The following is a 23,880-nucleotide window of genomic DNA, read 5'->3' on the forward strand; positions in this document are numbered from 1 at the left end:
AATTCAAGCTGCTGATAAAAACCACTGTAGCAATTAAATTTTGAAAAAGCACACTGTGTTACTAAATAAGGTGGGGAAGCGCTTCTGTGCACCCCGGAATGTTCCAGAGGGAAACCAGCTGAGGCGAACCGAATCTGGAGTCCTGGTTTTGTTCTCTGCCAGCAAGCTAGTGCTGGGAGCTTATCCTAGAAGGTCACACTGAACCCTGGCTGGGAAAAATCCATTGTAATCTGAGGCAGAGCACACTCCAGAGGCAGAAATTCACAGGCTACCGAGCTAGCAGGAAGCTCCGCAAGGCAGGCTGGGTAAATTCCCATGATTCCACTGGTCTCCCTTCCTCCCTCCCCCACCCCCGGGCACTGGCAGGAAGTTCAGCCTAAACCCACAAGCCAGCAGGAAGGTGTGCTTCTGCCCCATGAAAAGTACAGCTTCACTCCTAGGGAAACTAAATTTGGCACTTTTTCTGAGCTGGTGCTTCCTAAGTAGAAACAGTTCTTTCTCGCCCAGACAACACTAATGGGGTCTCCTAAGCCCGGAAGGGGTTTTGAGAGATTCAGGGGATTCCAAGCAATTATGGGGCTATGCGAGATGTCATTTAGTATTTCCAGAGCCTAATGGAACCTGTACATTTACCCACACTAAGGCTGTGCACTCATTTTTCACATTTCTTTGTTTTTGGCTCTAATCAGAGCAATCTAGTGTGTTAATACCAATTATCTTACGCTAATTAGAAGCTCTGAAAAGCTCAGAGTGGCTTTTTTTTTTTTAATGGGAATTAAAGGTGGCATGGAAGAATCTTTTTTTTTTTTTTAATTATTTAATTATTTAATTATTTATGGCTGTGTTGGGTCTTCGTTTCTGTGCGACGGCTTTCTCTAGTTGTGGCAAGTGGGGCCCACTCTTCATCGCGGTGCGCGGGCCTCTCACTATCGCGGCCTCTCTTGTTGCGGAGCACAGGCTCCAGACGCGCAGGCTCAGTAACTGTGGCTCACGGGCCCAGTTGCTCTGCGGCATGTGGGATCTTCCCAGACCAGGGCTCGAACCCGTGTCCCCTGCATTGGCAGGCAGATTCTCAACCACTGCGCCACCAGGGAAGCCCCTAGAGTGGCTTTGATTGATAAATATCTGATTAATAAAAGTGGGGGATATGTATACGCATGACTGATTCACTTTGCTGTACAGCAAGAAACTAATAACACGACGTTGTAGAGCAACTATACTCCAATAAAAATTAATAAAAAAATTTTTTTAAAGTGGGGGAAGAAATAAATTTAAGTAGTGGATGTAGTAGAATAGCATGGAGACAGACAAACCGAGGTTCGCCCTGGCTTTGTTTCTTATTGGCCCTATAAACTTTGACCAAGTCCCTTACCCTCTCTCAGCCTATTTCCCAATATCTGAGTTCAAGAATTGGAGTCAGGAAGACACAAGTTCTGCCACTTAGCACAGTGATACTGGGCATATTATTTAGCTTTTCTAAGTGTCAGACATGGGTATACACCACATGCCTTTAAGGACTGCAGTGGGGATTAGAAATGGTAGAAATCATCTATAGAAAGTGTCTAGGGCCACGTTTGGGCCTTGGTAGGTGTACCAGAAATGTTGGACATCAATTTTACTTAATATTCACAGTTAGTTTGGCAGATAAATACTTTGAAACATCCAATACATGGGAGGAAATTAACAGAAGAGAACCTTATGATAAAAAATGTTGAGAGCCACTGACTTGAAAAGTAGAGTCGCTACTAAATGTAAAATAGATAGCTAGTGGGAAGCAGTCGCATAGCACAGGGGGATCAGCTCGGTGCTTTGTGACCACCTAGAGGGGTGGGAGGGAGGGAGACGCAAGAGGGAAGAGATATGGGAACATATGTATAACTGATTCACTTTGTTATAAAGCAGAAACTAACACACCATTGTAAAGCAATTATAAAAAAAAAAAAAAAGAAAAGTAGAGTCGCACTGTCACTGATAAAAGGCTGGGTTTTCATGTTGAATTATATCCGCCTGAGAAATGACTCTAGCATCTACCATTTCAGTTTAAAGAGGAAGGGCATCTGGGGGAAGAAAGGCAGGTAGCCTGTACGTAGAGAATAAAAGAGAATAGTTTCTGTTTGTCATCTGGCAAGCGGGTATAGGAAAGTCTAACAATAGACGATAAGTAAACAGATGTGATTTGGGACACTGCCAATGACTACCAGCTTCTTACACAACATACCTGAATATTCTCAAATACTACTTAGAAAATAACATGCTCTGCGTGAAGATTAATGATCTGTCTACAAAGGTAGCAGGACTGCTTCTGCTTAATGCCTCCCCTGGGAACAAGTAGCAAGGTGGGTAGCTGGTCAAAGACTGAGGGATTCGGAATCCAGCTAAATATCTTTTAACTCATTACAAGTCACTAATGTTTCTCTATTTAATAGTTCTTCTGCCTCTAAACATACCCATGTCTCTGTCTTTAAAAAAAAAAAATCTCTCCCTCAACTCCTTTATGTTTCCTTCCGTCCCTTCAGGGCCATATTTTATTGAAAGAATGCACTATTTGGTGACTGCCAAACTTCCATCAAAACTCTATCAGAGATTTGCATATAATGTGTTGTGATAATTAAGCAGTTATTAATAAACAAAGAAGAAATCCTTATCTCCCTATTTCAGGCATGTCTCATTTATTGGTTTTTCTACGTAATTTAAAATCGTTCATCTTTAAAACATTTTAATGCTCCTAAGGCAATCAATAAACTAAATTACTTTAAAAAAAAAAAAACTGTATCAGAATAAGCTAGGAGCATTTCTATGCAGATTCCTTGGCCCCCTCCCCAAATTTACCAAGTCAGAGTCTGAGCCTGTCCAGTAATGCGTATTTTTTAAAAAGCTTCCCAGTGATCCTGGGGGGCAACCAGGATTGAGACCCACTGGACATCACACTCACTGCCTCTGCTTCCTCACCACTGATTCCGTGAATTAGTCACTGTAACCTGGACCACATCCCTACCCCTCCTTGGTTTGGTCAACCAGGACCTCTGTTACTGCCAAAGCCAATAACAATAGTTACATACTAACCTCATTTGACCACCCAGGCAGGTCTGGCATTGATGATTATTCCCATTCTTTAAACTTCACCCTTCTTGCCTTCTATGACAAAACCCTCTGCTCTTTCTTGGATTTTATCCTACTTTTGTTTTTCTCTTCTTCTTTAGGGAACTTCATGGACTCTTCTTCTGGTTGGTCCTAAAATGTTTCCCAGGACTCATTCAGCCACTCATTTAATAAATTATCTGATACCAACTATAGGCCAGGCATTGTTCGAGAATCTAGATACCAAATACAAAGTAGTAAATGAAACAGATGAAAAATCCATGCTCAAGGAGTTCACATTTTATTGGGTTTCTTGCTCTTCCAGCTTTATACCTGGGGAGCCTAGGTTTTGTGGATCTCTGAAATTGTTATATTACACATGCAGGGGAGAGGATTTATAGCTCTCATCCAATTCTCAAATAGAGAATGTAACCCACAGAAGATTAAAATCCACTGCAATATATCTCTGGGGAATCATGTCCACACGCAAGGCTTCAATTATGATGGATAAGTTAATGACCCCCAAAGACAGCACAGCACTGAGCTGTCACTAGTCACATGTGGCTACTTAAATTCATTAAAAATTCAGTTCCTTAGTCGTACTAGCTACATTTCAAGAACCTGATAACCACATGTGGCTATTAACTTCCATATTAGTGCAGCTAGAGAACGTCTCCATCACCGGAGAAAGCTTTATTGAACAGCGTAGAGGTTTCCAGATCAAACCCAGGATTTGAGTTCCAGCTCTGCCACTTGTTATCTGAGTAACTCAGAGCAGCTTGTTAACCTCTCTCTACATTCCTGCCCCCTTGTCTTTTAAAATGTAAGTCACTTCACAGACCTGTTTGGAGGATTGAGCAAGTTAACTGATATATAAAGCACTTAACAGAAGTCTTGGCAAGTAGTAAGTACCCCAAAAATGTTAATACTACTTATTTTTATTATCATACATTTGCCATGGTGAATGGGTCCAACAGGAATCTCAAACTGAACATGCCCAATACTGATTTCACCATCTTTTTGTCCTCTCCTTGGACTCCACAACTAAGGATGCATGCAAACTAGAAATGCACCTCCATGTCAATTTCACACCAGGTCCTGCAGATGCTACCTTACTATCCCTCAAAGGCATCCCATCCTCCCTTCAACACTCTGACTGCCACTGCGTGAGGTCAAGCTCTCATCACTCCCTGCGGAGATTACTTTAATAGGCTCCTAACTGCTTTGCCTGTTGCCAACCCGGCCCTGCTCCAGTCTACCCTTGACACTGATACAACAGTGTTCTTCCTGATATGCAGATTTGATCATGGCTCTTCCTGGCTTACTACTTTTTTTTTTTTTTTTTTTGACCATGTGGTTTGAGGGATCTTAGTTCCCCGACCAGGGATTGGAGTCCGGGCCCTTGGCAGTGAAAGTGAGGAGTCCTAACCACTGGACTGCCAGGGAATTCCCCTCTTCCTGGCTTAAAATCCTTTAGGCGTCTCCTAATTTCAGAACAAAGTTCAAAAACTCCTTAGTTTAGCCTAAAACTAAGCTATAAAAGCCCAGTAAGCTGACTGCCATCTACCTTCCTAGCGTCCACATCTCCCACATCTCCCTCACCGGCTCCAGAATTTCACTCTCCACTCCGGTCATTCTGCTTGTCCCTGGCTTTGACTTTGCTCTTCTCCCGCCTGGTTTATCCTTTTCTCCACTCCCCTCTTTGTTTCACTCATTCCCATCGCTGAGGCAGGATCTTCAGGGATTAAGTCTGAGGGCTCTAGCTTTAGACGGTCAGCACTCAAATCTCGATTCTTCCACCTACTCAATTTCACCCTCCATAAACTGGGGATGATAAAAGTATCTTCTTCACTGGGGTGTTGTGAAAATTAAATAAATTAGTACCCACAAAATACTTAGAAAGGTATCTGGCATTGAGTAGGTACTCAATATTATAGCTATTATCATCCTCCAAAAGTTGTACCTTCTCAGGGAAATCTTCCTCGATGGCCACCACCCACACTATGGTCCCTATATCACCCTGCCCTGTACTTCCCTTTATCATAACACTTATCATACTCCTTGGGATACAGTAATTACTGATTCAGTTCTGTATACCTTCTACCACGCTGTAAGTTATTTGAGAACAAAGATCCCATTTTATGTCATTTCTTTCTATCCCCAGTGCCCAGCACTGTACTTAGCACATATTAGATGTACAACATGATAAATTAATGTACAAATATCTAGCCTTGTCCTCCCTCTGAGGTCTCCACTTTCTGCTGAATACTCCCCAGCAGTCCAGAAAGACACTTTGCTGAGTACAGATTACATGCTCCCTCTAGATTACAATGTGCTTCCAAAATGTTCATCAACCTTTTCTGGACACCTGTGTTCAAAGTATCCTGCTAGGCCTTACTGGATTTGTAAGGCCTGGTCTGTGACCTCAAGGAGCCCACCAGTCTGTATGAATTCCTGATGGACCATTCATTCATCCATGTTTCCAGCAGACTAAGCTTCAGGGTTTGGTGCTCTGGAGATGCCAACTTGAATTAGATGTGAACCTTCTAAATAAAGCCACCATAGGGTGGCATAGCCACCCCTATGCCAGAGTTGTGGCCCAACTCTCAGTTATCCATCATGAGGAAGCCGTACCTCATGCCTGACAGAGCCTCCATTGGAGGGCGAACAGGAAAGAAGGTGGCCCTCCAATTAGACATCACAGGTATTCGTCAGTGGGAAAAGATTCTGAAGCCCAAGGCTGCAACTTTTTTTTTGTTTCTTTCTTTCTAAAATGCCTATGAGTATTGAATTTTCTCTTTTGTTAATTTAATAAAACATTTTTAATTTTTACTTATTTATTTGATTGAGGTATAATTGACATAAAACATTGTATTAGTTTCAGGTGTACAACATAATGATTCGATATTTGTATAGATTGCAAAATGATCACCACAATAAGTCTAACATCTGTCACCATACATAGTTACTTTTTTTTTTTTTGGCCGTACCGCAAGGCCTGCGGGATCTTAGTTCCCCAACCAGGGACTGAACCCGGGCCCCAGCAGTGAAAGCGCCAAGTCCTAACCACTGGACCGCCATGGAAGTCCCACAGTTTTTTTCCTTGTGATGAGAGCTTTTAAGATTTACTCTCTCAGCCACTTTCAAATATGCAACATCATATTATTAACTATTGTCACCATGCTGAACATTACATACCCAGGACTTAATGTATTTTATAGCTGGAAGTTTGTACCTTTTTTTTTTTTTTTTTTGGTGACATTGGTATCCCTTTTTTTTTTTCTTTTTTTACTGAAGTATAGTTGATTTACAATTTGTGTTAGTTTCGGGTGTAGAGCAAAGTGATTTGGTTATACACACACACACATATATATGTGTGTGTGTGTATATATATATCTCTTCTTTTTCAGATTCTTTTCCATTATAGTTTATTACAAGATATTGAATATAGTTCCCTATGCTATACAGTAGGACCTAGTTATTTACCTATTTTATATATAGCAGTTTGTACCTACTAATCCCAAACAATGAGTTTTAAATTTTCATGCTAATCCCTGGCTCTCAAGAATATAGATAATCAAGCTTCGGTTGGAAACAAAAAATTATTTTCTCGAATGCCCTGTTCTGAGATAGTTTTCACAAAGGGTAAAGCATCCCTCACCCACGACAAAATTCTAGGCCTCTCACCTCACACAATTAAAAGACTTACACCTACCCCATTACATCCCTCCAATGGGGCCTGAAGGCGGGGGGGGGGGGGGTGGGGGGGAAGCAAGGAGAATTGTGCCAGTTTATCTCTCTTCAATTGCGCTTAGCCAAAGGAACACACTGCCTTTTCCTAGTTTCCCACATCCCAGTAGCTTCCTTGGCCTCAATCACTACTCAGCGTCACACTGAAATCTTACACCGTCTGAAGAGAGTAAATACAACTTCACCAGGTCTCCTGGTGGTAAACCTTTACTCAGGACGGAACGGGGCCGACGAGTTGTTTCCCAGGACCTGAAGTCTGTGAGAATTCGCCAAGGCCCTGGGCAGCAGAGTCTCAGAGGCCAGCCTCCTCCCACCCTCCCTCGCCTTCCTCCCTCCCCAGCCCCCTGGGGCCCCTCCTGCCTTTAGAAAATCCCTTCCTTCCCAATCCAGAGCCTTCACATTGGAGAAGGAAGGAAGTGCCAGGAAGCTGCAAAGAGCTCTCAAACCCCAGGAGAGCCAGAAGCCACTTTGTCCACAGATAACCTCAAAACCTGATCTTGGACAATCATCTTTTTTTGGGGGGCTGCACCACGTGGCTTGCGGGATCTTAGTTCCCCGACCAGGGATCGAACCCGGGTCCCCGGCAGTAGAAGTGTGGAGTCCTAACCACTGGACCGCCAGGGATGTCCCTTGGACAATCATCTTGATCCTGGTCACTTTATCTAAACGACTCAAAATGGGTTAAAGTTCCTTCTCCGTCGATTTCCCCTCACAGGGACAAGTCAGGAGACTTTCCCAGGACACACCAAGAGCCCCGGCTTGTGCTCCCCACACATCCCCACTTCCTCCACACCAAGAACCTTTAAATTATATTCCCAACTATCAGGTTTTGAAAGAGATAACTGACAACACACTGTCTGTCTCCTGGTTAATTTGTGAGACTGTTTTAAGTCAAAGGCACACAGCTACCATTCAGGTCAGCATCCAATAACACGCCTCATCACACTGGGTTGATAGAATTCAAATGAAACAATGTGTGGTTTCTATTACGCCTTTGGTCCCTCCAAGGAACCACTGACTTTGGTAATCAAAATACAAACTGGTGTTTGCTGGATCTCCTCTTGGCTCCTCTTCTACCAACCTCTGCATGGTTAGAGCTTTGCCCACAGTCACCTTCTTTTCACTACACATTCTCCCCCGATAATCTCGTGCAAGTCCATGGCCTCAACGACCCCCATGTTGACTCCCAAACCTGTACCACCAGCTTGGACCGTTCCACCAAGCATCAGTTCCCCGGACCCAGCTGCTTACAGGACATGACCAAGACCCCGCGTCCATGGGCTCCTCAAGCAGCATGTCCAAAACTGCCTGCTCCCTCCCACACTCTCACCTCTTCTACCAAACCACTTGCGTCTGCTTTCCTTCGCTCAGCCACCTGCATCACCATCCATCCACTTAGCTATCCAAACAAGGAAACTCAGAAATAGTTTCAGCGGTTCCCTCTCCTCCGCTCCCTGCCTCCAATCTGTCGCAGAGTTCTGTTGCTCCTACCTTTGAAACGTCTTTTATATCCATCCCCTCCTCCCTACTCCTCTGTCCCTGCCCCGGTCATACCAGACTGGCTGCACAAGAACTGACTGAAAACTTTTTAAAAAATAGGTTCCTACACCCTCACTTGCCCTGGATTCTGATTCTGGGTGTCTGGGTGGAGCCTGAAGGATTTTTAAGGCATATCCCGAGTCTGCAAACTATTGTACTAAAGTCCTACCCTACTGAAATGGCCCCTTAACTGTGCTGGATAATTTTTTTTTAATAAATAAAAATAAATTTTTTTAAAATAAATTTATTTATTTATTTTTGGCTGCTGTTGGGTCTTCGTTGCTCCGCGCGGGCTTTCTCTAGCTGCGGCGAGCGGGGGATACTCTTCGTTGCAGTGCACGGGCTTCTCATTGCGGCGGCTTCTCTTGTTGCGGAGCATGGGCTCTAGGCGCGCGGGCTTCAGTAGTTGTGGCGCGCGGGCTCAGTCGTTGTGGCTCGCGGGGTCTAGAGCGCAGGCTCAGTAGTTGTGGCGCACGGGCGTAGTTGCTCCGCGGCATGTGGGATCTTCCCGGCCCAGGGCTCGAACCCTGCGTTGGCAGGCGGATTCTTAACCACTGCACCACCAGGGAAGTCCCTGGATAAATTTTTAACAACCAGCTTGAAGTGGAGAGGGGAATGACTTGTATCACTTGTTGACTTCTGTGCTGTAAATTCTCCCACCACGTGTGATTTCAAGCACCAACGTGATGTCACTAAAAATATCACAACTGGGAAGCTATGTGCACAACTGGTGGATGCAAGCCGGTCCAGCAAGGAATTCGCCTAGACCACCGCCTTTATCTTCTAAAACAGAGCTAGACATGCCTCTTCCCAAGTCCTCTGAAGGTTTCCCCTAATGTCACAGATGACAGTCCAAAGACCTTTGCCTTACAACACGAAACCAACTTCTCAACTTCCCCCCACAGGAAGTGCCGCCTAAGTTCTGTTGACACTGAGCCAACTGTGCTCCCCAAATACACCACGTCCACTCATTCCTCCAAGCTTTGTCCATATCGTCCCCTAAATGTCTCTTCTACAGGATCCCACAGACCCCACCTCAATAACTGCATCTCCCACCTTGGCCAGTCGAGCCCCATGTCACACAGAAGCGTGGCTGTCTCTCCAGGGCCTCACTGATTTTCTCCTCCTACCTGACCCTTTGCGCTGCAGAGCTACGACAAATCCAAGCCTGAGAGGCTATCGCCAGTGTTGATGGTGGCCCTGCCTGAGCCTTGGAGATAACCTGTTGGCTGCATCAGAGAAACCCTCCTTTAGCGCAAGTACTGGCTGCTTTTTTCAGTGTAGTCAAGCTATTGCATACTAATATGTTTAATACTAACAGTAATCCTTCACATTTAAACAGTGCTCTCCAGTCTACAAAGTGCTTTCTTGTACATTCTTCCATCTGATATTTCCAACCTTATAAAGTAGATAAAATATATGTGTGTATATATATACATGTATATATATACTCTGATCCTCATTTTATTGTTTTGTTTTGTTTTGTTTTGTTTTTGGTCGCAGGGTGCGGCTTGTGGGATTTTAGTTCCCCGACCAGCCGACCAGGGATCAAACCAGGGCCCTCGGCAGTGAGAGCGCCAAGTCCAAACCACTGGACCACCAGGGAATTCCTGATCCTCATTTTAAAGATGAAGAAAATAAGGATTCAGGGGAATATATGACATGTCTAAGAGCGAATGGTTGGTAAGCTAAGGAATGAGCATTTCAACCCAGGCTATCTACTCCAGAATTCTTGATTCTTTCACCTTGAGCACATGACCACGCTGGGCCATAGCCTTCACTTAAGACTGGGAAGGGCTGGGCGGCAGGAATGACCTCAATGATGAGACAGGGGGAGATGTGAGCTTGGGGTGGGGGAACTGGGAAGAGCCTGAATGTTCATTCTGATGAAATTGCCAATGTCTCTGCCCTGCAGGAGGCAGCCCTTAGCCAGAAAGCAAGAACATCTGGGAGGTCCAAGGCCGCAAAAACCTTGAAACGAGAAGTGACAAGCGTTTGCCCGCACCAGTCAACAGGCACTGACGTGAGATGGGACCGATAATGCAACCTGCCATGAGGTCTCAAGGCCACAGGTGAAATCACAGAAATAAACAAGTGCGATGATAACTGAAAAAAATAACTTATGGCTCAGAGTAGAGCTGTTTCATCAACCAGCTGGTGAAAAAGCCACAGGCACACCAAATAAACCAGAGCACTGTGCCCAGCGAGAGCGTAGGACTTCCTAGAGCCAGAGCCAGGTCTCGAGGGACTTCCAGGAAGCCAGGGGAGGGTTGGCCTGAGCCCAAGGGGGAGGCTTTGAAGACCAGGGAGCCCAGGACCATCTCATTTAGGTCTGAGAGCAGGACTCAGGAAGGGCAGGCCAGCCGCAGAGCAGAAATGCAAGTGCCCTGAGGGCCTCTTCACAGAAATAAGCGTAGGAAACACTTGGCAGTGCCAACTTGATTCTACTGCCAACCGAGGTAGAAGCAGCTTGATTTAGGAGCCAACCTGGAGTAGACTGGGCAGCTGATGCTCCAGAAACAACTGGTGATTTCCCACAGGAACGTTCCAGATTCACCCCCCCGCCCCCCAAAAAAAGTGGCAAGAGTCTATTTTACAGCTGATTGAAGATCCAACTCAATTAAAAATAAATGTTTTCAAGACATTTTATGACTCTGGCTTTCCAACTGGCAGTTAATTTTGTCATCACCTGTTTCCCTCTAGTTAACAGAATTCAAATCCCTTAAGCTGAAAAGTGTATGAGTCCTAAAGGTTAAGGTAGGCAAGATACAAAAAGCCTTGTGTTCTGCCCCAGGGGCCAAGGACAGAGGCACCCAAGGAGAGAAGCTGATGCATCTAGAAAGAAGGACGAATTCTTGAGTCCTACAGGACAAAGGACACATGGGGGAGGAGGGTTGTTTTTGCAGAAACCCTAATATAGACAAATGGCCAGATACCATGGAGGGACCATGGAGTTCAAGGACAGACTGCAGGTTGTGCTGTTTTCCAGAAAGAGGCCTTTCAGCCTCCTTGCCTCCCCTTCCCTGCCCCCACTCCCGTCCCCATCCCCATCCATCCCCCATCCAACTTTGCCCTTAGCCCCAGGAAAAACTGGTTTATGGTAAAACTGTTATCATGGGTTTTTTTTTTTTTTTTTCCAATTACAAGAAATAAAAACAGTTCTAACCAAGAACTTCGGTCATTTACCAACTCACAGAGAGCCCCTCAGGGGCCTGGGAAGAAACAGTATGGACCGGGCCTAGAGTGAGGATGTCAGGGTCTAACAGGCTGATCTGTTTCCACAAATGATTTTCCACACAGGAGTAAATGCCTATCTTTTCAGCCAAGCACTTTGACAACTTTCTGATAAGGTATACGCCACTCATTGTCTTTTTTTCTTTTGGCCATGCCATGCGGCATGCAGGATCTTAGTTCCCTGACCAGGGAATCAAACCCATGCCCCCTGCAGTGGAAGCACAGAGTCCGAACCACTGGACCAGGAAATTCCCTCATTGTCCACTTTTTACTAGCAAGAAGGCAACAGGTACTGGAACACCTGTTATGAGAACAGTGAACAAAAGAAAACAGAAGTTGAATAAACCACAAATCATTAATTTTTGGTTTGAGAATGTTAAGGAAACAACCTCTCACCCCACCCATCGCATCCTGCCCTATATTCAATTAACCCTCTTCAAGTTCTGCTCTGGGATTCACCCACATGGACAAGGGCATAAAATAGATTTTGATGATCTACAAAGTGGATCATTCATTCACTTAAAATTCATTTAAAGAACTCTTTGAATGGCAGCCTGTAAACAGGGAAAAGATGAGAAAGCAAACTTTGGGTGGGCCAGGTACTGTGCTAGAAAGCAGCAGACACAAAAGTACCCAAAGACCCTACCCTAAAGAACCCTAATGTGTGTTGAGAAATGAAGCTGAAAGGCTAAAGACAATTAATTATGAAGAACCGGGGCTTCCCTGGTGGCGCAGTGGTTGAGAATCTGCCTGCCAATGCAGGGGACACGGGTTCGAGCCCTGGTCTGGGAAGATCCCACATGCCGCAGAGCAACTGGGCCCGTGAGCCACAGTTACTGAGCCTGCGCGTCTGGAGCCTGTGCTCCACAACAAGAGAGGCCGCGATAGTGAGAGGCCCGCGCACCGCGATGAAGAGTGGCCCCTGCTTGCCACAACTAGAGAAAGTCCTCGCACAGAAACGAAGACCCAACACAGCCATAAATAAAATAAATAAATAAAATTAAAAAAAAAAAAAAAGAAAATGCTCCCTATTAAAAAAAAAAAAAATTATGAAGAACCAAAAGTTTGTTTCATAGAGGAAAGGGAAACTAACATGTACTGAGTGCCTACTCTATGCATTTTTCACATTATCTCACTTAAAAGTCAGTATTTGAAGAAATATTTTTTACTCAAATTCTGTTCTATTCTTCTTGATTTATTTAGAGCAAGACTACAAGTGTCCCATTTAATGTAACCAAGTCCCTTCATCTGCCCTAACTCCACTGTAACTATAACTCATCTACGATGTTCTTTCTGACCAACACAGAGTCCCCCCTAAAACAATGTCCTTTAAATGCTCTTCCAAGCTCAGGACTAGGCCGGCGATTGTGCTGGAAGATGCCTGAAGCCCGCAAGAGTGTTGAGTCCTCTATGTAACTCTGCTGAGCTAAGAGCATATACATTATAAGGGAGCAGAATTTGCCACCCTAAGATATGTCTCTTTGGCACATCGATTGTTTTAAGCTGGTTATTTTCTGAGAAAACAGCAGACCTGGGAAGGGCTCTAAAAACCAAGTAGGAGTTGCCCTTCTGTAAGAGACTTTTGCATTTGTAAGAGAAATCTCCATCTATCAGGCTGTCTCCCTCTCCACCTGGAAGAGGAGGAGGACCAAATCTCTAGCAACTCTTATCAGTGGAGAAGGGAACAACTGAAATCTGAATCACAATCACCCTTGTTCACTGTGCCTTTCCTGGTCACCTCCCAGCACTGACTCTCCCCACCCTCAGCATCCTCTTCTGTCTTTAGCTGAGGATGGTATTTAAGGAGAGGGCTTGGGCCATGACGGCAAATTACTCAGATTTCCTGGGTCTCTTCCGTGTGCACATGTTATTAAACTTCTGTTTGATTTTCTCCTGTTCATCTGTCTCATGTCAATTTCATTCTTAGACCAGCCAGAAGAACCTAGAAGGATACAGGAAATTTTTCTTCCTCCCCAACAACATGCATCACTGGCTAAGGGGGTCCGACTCAGAGTTGAGGGGAAATTATAGGCGCACAGAGAGCTAGTCCAGAAGCTCTACTTCCATTCTGTAATTGCCCATCTGCAGAGTTGACACTTAAAAAGTATTCCACGTGTACATACATACCCTACACGTTCTTGTCACTCAAAATGCTCCTGTTCTCCTCTCTCTTTGCTGCTCATCACTCACATTTCAGCAGTAAATGAGTTGGGGGGGGGTGTTACAACAAGCAGGGGAAACCCTGGCCCTTCCCTGTTTCTTTAGCTAGGGTTCTTTAGATCAAAAAAGCCATCTGCTTCAGACTCTTCTTTACATCCAGTTCCTTCTCTGGGCAATTTGAGTGAGAAGGTAATGAATGACACTGCATGGGCAGGCTCCATTCCTGAGCTCAGCTGCCAGAGTCTCATCTGGATGAGACAAGTTGGTATTTGTGATGCCCAGCTGCCCCAAGAGGGCAAATATTCACTCCAAATGGGTCAGACTATTTTGGTTGCATCATACTTCTTGAAGCTACCCACCTTTTTCCCTTTCATTACCCACCTCTCCTAACTGGTGATCCCCACCAGCTGCAGCCACTCCCTCTCTATTCACTTCACCCCCTACAATCAAGCTTCCAATTCTACTGCCTGATACAAACTGTTCCTTTATCAAAGGTCACCAATGACTGCCTAATGGCCTTTCTTCCTATCTCAATTCTTTCTGACATTTCTACAGCATTTGGAATAACTCTTCCTTCTTGGGGTAAGAAGTATTCCATCCTTGGCTTAGTTTCAATAGTACTTAGTGAAATCACATCTTTCATTCAAACCAGCATTTCCGGAGCACTTACTATGTGCCAGGCTCCATTTGAGGGGACACAAAGAGAAAGATACATTCCACCCTTAAGGAGTTTACTGCCTAGCGGAGAAAGAGACAGTCCATCGAACAATGAGATCACACGCAATAAGGTAACTGCTTCACAGAGGGCACGATGGGGAAATGTATGTACAAAGTTCAGTACCCATACCAGCGAAAGAACACCTGGGTTGCATGGGAACACAGATAGCACTCCACAGAGGAGGAAGCATTTGAGCTGACATTTAAAAGATGAGTAAAATTTGACTAGCAGACCACATTCCAAGTGGAGAGATTGGTACGTGGCAAGAAACAGATGCAAGCTCAGTCAAGGACCTTGACCTTAGCACGAAGCCCACACTGCTGGAGATGAAGGAGGACGTGGGAATGGCAAGAGATGAATGTGCGCAAGTAAGCAGGGTCTGCGTCACAAAGGGCCTTGTGTGTTCCAGAAACAGGAGGAAATTTCATCCTGTAGAGGACAAGGAGGCATTGAAGAAATCTGGAGAGGGGAGTGATTTGTTTATTAGAAGAAAGTAAAGGGTTAAGTGGGAGGCCTATAAGGAAGCCCTCTCAGTAAAGCAGAAGGGATGAAGGCTCAAGCTAAGGAGATGAGGATGGAGAGAACCGACGAGCGGGGAAAGAGGCAGGAGGTGCCTGACTGCAGGTGATGGGAGCAGGTGAGGGAGAAATCTGGAAGCTCCTGCTTCCTCTGCCTGCCAGCGCTTGAGGGCAGTTCTAGGTCCTTCTTTGGCATTCCCACCACTTCAGCACAGTGCAAAACAAAAGTGCGGCAAGCAATAAATACCTGCTGACTACTTAATTATTACCACCTTCATCAACTAATGGTAAGATAAGTCTGTAGCAAATCTTCAGTGAGCCTTGTACCTGCAGCGAGAGCAGGCGGGCTGCTAAAGTGGGTTATGAAAAGACTTCAGGGCACCCAACTGGGTTCTCTATAGCACCCATATACACTCATTTTGGAGTCGTGCGTAAAGCAACACTCAACTATGAAGAATAAAAACATATGGAAAACAGAGCACAAGTACGGTGCAGCAATAGTGCTGGAGCTGGGCTCAGAAGTCCGGGTCCAGCTCTGGCTCTGCCACTAGCTCGGCAGCACACAGATCAAGTAGCCTCACCGTTCTGAACCTCAGTTTGCTGGGTGTGCTGGGTGACCACAAAGGCCCCTTCTGGCCTCAAACGTGCAAGGAGGCTGAGGAAGGTTGAAGTAAGTAAGGATATCTGCGGGGAAAATCAGTTTGAAAGCTCAGTGATTGGCGGAGAAGGGAGTTGCATGAACTGAACCAGGAGGGCGAGGTGGCCTTGGCTGCACAAATGGGAGTGGAGGACCGGTGTCACTCAGGTCCCTGGAGAGGCGTTTCACGGGCAGAGACAGAAACCGTCCCGGCGCACTGCTGCAGGCTCCTGTTGAGCCCTGCTTCCTTTCACTGTTACTCTGTCTGCAGCTTATCATTTTATCATCGTCTATAATTCTACTAATAAAGTCATGGACCAACCCTGACAGCAAAAAGAGGCCTAAAAGATGATCTTGTCTGGACTTCCCTCGTGGTCCAGTGGCTAAGACTCTGCGCTCCCAGTGCAGGGGGCCCGGGTTCGATCCCTGGTCAGGGAACTAGATACCGTACGCATACCGCAACAAAGATCCCTCATGCTGCAACAAAGACCCTGCGCAGCCAAAATAAATAAATAAATAAATATTTTAAAAGGGGGGGAAAAAGAAAAAAGAAGATCTTGTCTACTTCATTCCCTTTCAGAACAGGAAACCAAAGGCCAAAGAAGTTAAGAGACACGTATAAAGCCACAGAGGTATTTAATAGCATTGCAAAAAATAAAACTCTAGTCAGCACGCTCTTAGAGCAGAGTTCTGCCCACAGCTGCCCTTCGGGTCCGAGAATATAAACTCCTAGAGCAAAGAGGAGGTATTTTACATTTTTTTCCTAGCCCTTTGGTGCACTCACTCATAATAAGGATAACTACTAACCACGGTTCATTCCATAAAATGTATGCGGTCTGTGCTGTCGCTGAGTGTTTTCTAGGTACCAGCTCTGTTCTAACCAGAGACATAGTAGCGGCCAAGGCCCCTGCTCCTAAAGACCTCAAATTCTTGTGGCTTGGCAGGAGAGCTGCAGAGATGGGATACGGATCATCAACAAAGACAACTTAAAAAACAGGATAATTTCAAAAGTGAAAAATATAATGAAGATAATAAAATTGGGTGCTGAGAAGAGGAATCTCAAAAAAGAAAATAATAATGTCAAGTTCACATCAGTATTAAGTGGCAGATTCTACCAAAGCAGACTTAAATGTTTGCTTTCCTATTTTCCTAAATATTAAACATGTCTCTTACACAGTACATATTCAAACAATATTTATCATTGATGTTGATGGGGATAAAACAGATCACAATATTCCTACTAATATAAGACTAAGTGCTCATAGCTGGTTCCACAGACGTTCCAGGGAGGGGGAGCTCCTGGCCGAGGCCAGGCCGAGGGAGGGGCTGTGGGCTCTGCCCCTGGAATCTGGAGCCCGAGGACTTTAACACCCCCGCCCTGGAGGCAGAGTGCCAACGGGCACCGGGGCACCTCCAGTCCAACCAGCACACAAGTCCCGAGGGTGGGCCGGCACGCCTGAGCCCGCCTTCAGGTGCTTTTCAGGCCGCGAGAATGATTTCTGTTTGTTTGTGATGCATGTTTGCTGAAAGATTAATAAATCATTTTTGTGCCTTTAGCAAAAAAAAAAAAAAGACTAAGTACTCATAAAATATTCAGATATAACAAGTTAAAGTGTTTCTCAAACTATAAGTTCCCCAAATAAGTCTCATGAAAGATGGCAGAAGCATCACAGAGCACACACAAAACCAATCCTAATCTCACAAATGCTTCATATGTTTTTAAATTTAATTTTTAATGTAATTTTTAAAGGTAACTTTCATTGAGTTATTACAAAATATTGGCTGTATTCCCCATGTTGTACAATACATCCTTGAGCCTATCTTACACCTAACAGTTTGTACCTCCCGCTCCCCACCTCATCTCTCTCTTAAAGACTGTCTTTAAATCTTACCTTGGCTCTTTCCTACAACTTCTCATTTTTCTAAAAGTTCTCTTTCTGCATCTTCTCCCTAGCACCAAAAGCATCTTCTCTCCTTATTATCCTGCATATCAAAGAATGCCACTCATCTCAATCTCAGAAGACAATCCTGCCCTCCAGCATTTAGTCCTCCAACAGAGCCTTACGGGGCAGCACTGATTAAGCTGAAATCAAAGATTCATGAAGCCACATCACAGGAAATTCAGCACGGGCAAAATACGTGTAACACCTTCAGCGCTGGTTACTTGGCCCCCTCCCTTTCCCGTGAGAAGGGGGATCAGGTTCCAGAAGTGCACAGGGAAATACTGAGACAGGACAGGCTGCCTTAGCTGATCACACACTGCCCTAACCACCCTCTGGACCACTATTTTTTCCACGTCTGCCAACCCCAAGTGACTCAGCAAAGGTGGTGCAATGACAAAGAACCACAAGTCCCAGGGCCTGTCCTTCAGATCAGATAAGCTTGGCCCCAAAGGACACCAATATGAAAACACCTCTTTCCCTTGAATTTGATGGGGAGGGAGATAAAAGGAAACGATCAGAAAGTGAGCATGTACTGTGCACAGACACTTTAGAGAGATGCCTTACCTTTCTTAGTTCATCTTCAAACCAACCTACAAGGTGGGGATTATCATGATCCTCCGTTTATGCAGGAGGAAACTGATGATACAAAGCAGCCCGAGGGAAGAAAACTCGCTCCAGGCTGGAATTTTACCCCATGGAAGCAGGCTGGAAACTGCTACTGGAATAGAAGTCAAAGGCAGCCCCTGGGATGTCATCTGTGTAGACAGAGTGAGGAACAGAGTCGGCTTGGGAAGTTATGGACAGTATTTTGCAGAGGAGCAGCCTTGGGAGAGGTAGAAACATTCTCTTCCTCAGCTGCCCCCATCACTCTCTAATTCACAATCAGTTGCCACCTGTGACTCCAGACCCTTCATCCCTCAGCCACAGGTGGGCTTATCCTGTCCTCAACCAGAACAGAGCAGGCCAAGTCTCTAAGTCTCTCTGACATGGATGGATCTAACCCGACTGCCGACATCAAGACAAGAATCTTGCATTCAACACACAAATTAAAATTTCTTGCTGGTAAATGTGAGTCACCATCCCACGGCCAATGGGACCTCACTTGCCCTATGGGACACCCAGGGTTTAAAAATATATGTATATGTATATATACATATGTGTATAAATACACGCATACATATGTAATATTTATATGTATTAAATACACAATATATTTATTTTTAAAGGTTCATTCATTCATTCATTCAATCATTCTCCATTACCTATCCACTTCACCTGGATGAGTGGGGTCTGGAGTTCCCTGCATGGTGCCAACTATTTTGGGTTTTTTTGTTTGGTTTTTTGCCAATTCCATGGGGAGCTTTGAGCTAGGATGCCTTTTTGGTATTACCCCAGTTGAGGCAAAGGTGCTGAGACTTTGGATTCCCATGTCAGCTCATCATTGGCCACAGCTTGTCTCTTTTTTTTTTTTTGAATTTTATTTTTTTTATTTTTTATACAGCAGGTTCTTATTAGTTACCTTTTTACACATATTAGTGTATATATGTCAATCCCAATCTCCCAATTCATCCCACCACCACCACCCCCCGCCACTTTCCCGCCTTGGTGTCCATAAGTTTGTTTTCTACATCTGTGTCTCTATTTCTGCCCTGCAAACCAGTTCATCTGTACCATTTTTCTAGGTTCCACATATATGCATTAATATACGATATTTTTTCTCTTTCTGACTTACTTCACTCTGTATGACAGGCTCTAGATCCATCCACATCTCTAAAAATGACCCAATTTCGTTCCTTTTTATGGCTGAGTAATATTCCACTGTATATATGTACCACATCTTCTTTTTCCATTCATCTGTTGACAGACATTTAGGTTGCTTCCATGACCTGGCTATTGTAAATAGTGCTGCAATGAACACTGAGGTGCATGTGTCTTTTTGAATTACGGTTTTCTCTGGGTATATGCCCAGTAGTGGGATTGCTGGTTCATATGGTAATTCTATTTTTAGGTTTTTAAGGAACCTCCATACTGTTCTCCATAGTGGCTGTATCAATTTACATTCCCACCAACAGTGCAAGAGGGTTCCCTCTTCTCCACACCCTCTCCAGCATTTGTTGTTGGTAGATTTTCTGATGATGCCCATTCTAACTGGTGTGAGGTGAGACCTCTTTGTAGTTTGGAATTGCATTTCTCTAAATTAAATTAGTGATGTTGAGCAGCTTTTCACGTGCTTCTTGGCCATCTGTATGTCCTCTTTGGAGAAATTTCTATTTAGGTCTTCTGCCCATTTTCTGATTGGGTTGTTTGTTTTTTTAATATTGAGCTGCATGAGCTGTTTATGTATTTTGGAGATTTATCCTTTGCCCATTGCTTCATTTGCAAATATTTTCTCCCATTCTGAGGGTTGTCTTTTTGTCTTGTTTGCAGTTTCCTTTGCTTTGCAAAAGGTTTTAAGTTTCATTAGGTCCCATTTGTTTATTTTTGTTTTTATTTCCATTACTCTAGGTGGTGGATCAAAAAAGATCTTGCTGTGAGTTATGCCATAGAGTGTTCTTCCTATGTTTTCTCTAAGAGTTTTATAGTGTCCAGTCTTACATTTAGGTCTCTAATCCATTATGAGTTTATTTTTGTGTGTGGTGTTAGGGAGTGTTCTAATTTCATCCTTTTACATGTAGCTTTCCAGTTCTCCCAGCACCACTTATTGAAGAGACTGTCTTTTCTCCATTGCATATCCTTGCCTCCTTTGTCATAGATTAGTTGACCACAGGTGCGTGGGTTTATCTCTGGGCTTTCTATCCTGTTCTATTGATCTATATTTCTGTTTTTGTGCCAGTACCATACTGTCTTGATTACTGCAGCTTTGTAGTATAGTCTGAAGTCAGGGAGTCTGATTCCTCCAGCTCCGTTTTTTTCCCTCGAGATTGCTTTGGCTATTCAGGGTCTTTTGTGTCTCCATACAAATTTTAAGATTTTTTATTCTAGTTCTGTAAAAAATGCCACGGGTAATTTGATAGGGATTGCACTGACTCTACAGATTGCTTTGGGGAGTATAGTCATTTTCACAATATTGATTCTTCCAATCCAAGAACATGGTATATCTCTCCATCTGTTTGTATCATCTTTGATTTCTTTCATCAGTGTCTTATAGTTTTCTGAGTACAGGTCTTTTACCTCCTTAGGTAGGTTTATTCCTAGGTACTTTATTTTTGTTGCAATGGTGAATGGGATTGTTTCCTTAATTTCTCTTTCTGATCTTTCGCTGTTAGTGTATAGGATAGCAAGAGATTTCTGTGCATTAATTTTGTATCCTGCAACTTTACCAAATTCATTGATTAGCTCTAGTACTTTGCAGGTGGCATCTTTAGGATTCTCTATGTATAGTATCATGTCATCTGCAAACAGTGACAGTTTTACTTCTTCTTTTCCAATTTGTATTCCTTCTATTTCTTTTTCTTCTCTGACTGCCATGACCAGGACTTCCAAAACTATGTTGAATAATAGTGGCGAGAGTGGACATCCTTGTCTTGTTCCTGATCTTAGAGGAAATGTTTTCAGTTTTTCACCATTGAGAATGATGTTTGCTGTGGGTTTGTCGTATATGGTCTTTATTATGTTGAGGTAGGTTCCCTCTATGCCCACTTTCTGGAGAGTTTTTATCGTAAATGGGTGTTGAATTTTGTCAAAAGCTTTTTCTGCATCTATTGAGATGATCATATGGTTTTTCTTCTTCAACTTGCTAATATGGTGTATCACATTGACTGATTTGCGTATATTGAAGAATCCTTGCATCCCTGGGATAAATCCCACTTGATCATGGTGTTTGATCCTTTTAATGTGTTGCTGGATTCTGTTTGCTAGTATTTTGTTGAGGATTTTTGCATCTATATTCATCGGTGATACTGGTCTGTACTTTTCTGTTTCTGTAGCATCTTTGTCTGGTTTTGGTTTCAGGGTGATGGTGGCCTGATAGAATGAGTTTGGGAGTGTTCCTTCCTCGGCAATTTTTTGGAAGAGTTTGAGAAGGATGGGTGTTAGCTCTTCTCTAAATGTTTGATAGAATTCACCTGTGAAGCCATCTGGTCCTGGACTTTTGTTGGAAGATTTTTAATCACAGTTTCAATTTCATTACTTGTGATTGGTCTGTTCATATTTTCTATTTCTTCCTGGTTCAGTCTTAGAAGGTTATACCTTTCTAAGAATTTGTCCACTTCTTCCAGGGGGTCCATTCTATTGGCATAGAGTTGCTTGTAGTAGTCTTCTATGATGCTTTGTATTTCTGCGGTGTCTGTTGTAACTTCTCCTTTTTCATTTCTAATTTCATTGATTTGAGTTCTCGCCCTCTTTTTCTTGATGAATCTGGCTAAAGGTTTATCAATTTTGTTTATCTTCTCAAAGAACCAGCTTTTAGTTTTATTGATCTTTGCTATTGTTTTCTTTGTTTCTATTTCATTTATTTCTGCTCTGATCTTTATGATTTCTTTCCTTCTGCTAACTTCGGGTTTTGTTTGTTCTTCTTTCTCTAGTTCCTTTAGGTGTAAGGTTAGATTGTTTACTTGAGATTTTTCTTGTTTCTTGAGGTAGGCTTGTATAGCTATAAACTTCCCTCTTAGAACTGCTTTTGCTGCATCCCGTAAGTTTTGGATCATTGTGTTTTCATTGTAATTTGTCTCTAGGTATTTATTGATTTCCTCTTTGATTTCTTCAGTGATCTCTTGGTTATTTAGTAACATATTATTTAGGCTCCATGTGTTTGTGTTTTTTACATTTTTTTCCATGTAATTGATTTCTAATCTCATAGCATTGTGGTTGGAAAAGGTGCTTGGTATGACTTCAATTTTCTTAAATTTACCAAGGCTTGATTTGTGACCCAAGATGTGATCTATCCTGGAGAATGCTCCATGTGCACTTGAGAAGAAAGTGTAATCTGCTGTTTTTGGATGGAATGTCTTATAAATATCAATTAAATCTATCTGGTCTATTGTGTAATTTAAAGCTTGTGTTTCCTTATTAATTTGCTGTCTGGATGGTCTGTCCATTGGTGTAAGTGAGGTGTTAAAGTCTCCCACTACTGTGTTACTGTCGATTTCCTCTTTTAGAGCTGTTAGCAGTTGCCTTATGTATTGAGATGCTCCTATGTTGGGTGCATATATATTTATAATTGTTATATCTTCTTCTTGGATTGATCCCTTGATCATTATGTAGTGTCCTTCCTTGCCTCTTGTAACATTCTTTATTTTAAAGTCTATTTTATCTGAGTATTGCTACTCCAGCTTTCTTTTGATTTCCATTTGCGTGGAATATCTTTTTCCATCCCCTCACTTTCAGTCTGTATGTGTCCATAGGTCTGAAATTGGTCTCTTGTAGACAGCATATATACGGGTCTTGTTTTTGTATCCATTTAGCGAGCCTGTGTCTTTTGGTTGGAGCATTTAATGCATTCACATATAAGGTAATTATCGATATGTATGTTCCTGTTACCATTTTCTTAATTGTTATGGGTTTGTTTTTGTAGGTCCTTTTCTTCTCTTGTGTTTCCCACTTAGAGACGTTCCTTTAGCATTTGTTGTAGAGCTGGTTTGGTGGTGCTGAATTCTCTTAGCTTTTGCTTGTCTGTAAAGCTTTTGATTTCTCCATCAAATCTGAATGAGATCCTTGCTGGGTAGAGAAATCTTGGTTGTAGGTTCTTCCCTTTCATCACTTTAAATATATCGTGGCACTCCCTTCTGGCTTGTAGAGTTTCTGCTGAGAAATCAGCCGTTAACCTTATGGGAGTTCCCTTGTATGTTATTTGTCATTTTTCCCTTGTTGCTTTCAATCATTTTTCTTTGTCTTTAATTTCTGTCAATTTGATTACTACGTGTCTTGGCATGTTTCTCCTTGGGTTTATCCTGCCTGAGACTCTCTGCACTTCCTGGACTTGGGTGGCTATTTCCTTTCCCATGTTAGGGAAGTTTTCGACTATAATCTCTTCAAATATTTTCCCAGGTCCTTTCTCTCTCTCTTCTCCTTCTGGGACCCCTATAATGCGAATGTTGTTGCATTTAATGTTGTCCCAGAGGTCTCTTAGGCTGTCTTCATTTCTTTTCATTCTTTTTTCTTTATTCTGTTCCACAGCAGCGAATTCCACCCTTCTGTCTTCCAGGTCACTTATCCGTTCTTCTGCCTCAGTTATTCTGCTACTGATTCCTTCTAGTGTATTTTTCATTTCAGTTATTGTATTGTTCATCTCTGCTTGTTTCTTCTTTAATTCTTCTAGGTGTTTGTTCTTTAATTCTTCTAGGTCTTTGTTAAACATTTCTTGTA

General features: G+C 43.3%; 1 protein-coding gene across 5 annotated transcripts in view; it reads right to left on the bottom strand.

Moving 5' to 3' along the window:
- GRAMD1B (GRAM domain containing 1B) overlaps window positions 1-23,880 on the bottom strand; it is a 176,322-nt gene that overhangs the window by 138,039 nt on the left and 14,403 nt on the right. Inside the window, exon 2 of one of the 5 annotated variants that reach the window (XM_059930171.1) lies at window positions 8,691-8,894. The exons of the other annotated variants lie outside the window; for them this stretch is intronic. Coding sequence (XP_059786154.1) covers window positions 8,825-8,894 — 70 coding nt within the window. The 3' untranslated portion in view covers window positions 8,691-8,824. Of the gene's footprint in view, window positions 1-8,690; window positions 8,895-23,880 lie in introns of those variants that run through there. 5 annotated transcript variants of the gene reach the window in all.

Source organism: Balaenoptera ricei, chromosome 8, assembly GCF_028023285.1.
Source record: "Balaenoptera ricei isolate mBalRic1 chromosome 8, mBalRic1.hap2, whole genome shotgun sequence".
NCBI classification, from domain to species: domain Eukaryota; kingdom Metazoa; phylum Chordata; class Mammalia; order Artiodactyla; family Balaenopteridae; genus Balaenoptera; species Balaenoptera ricei.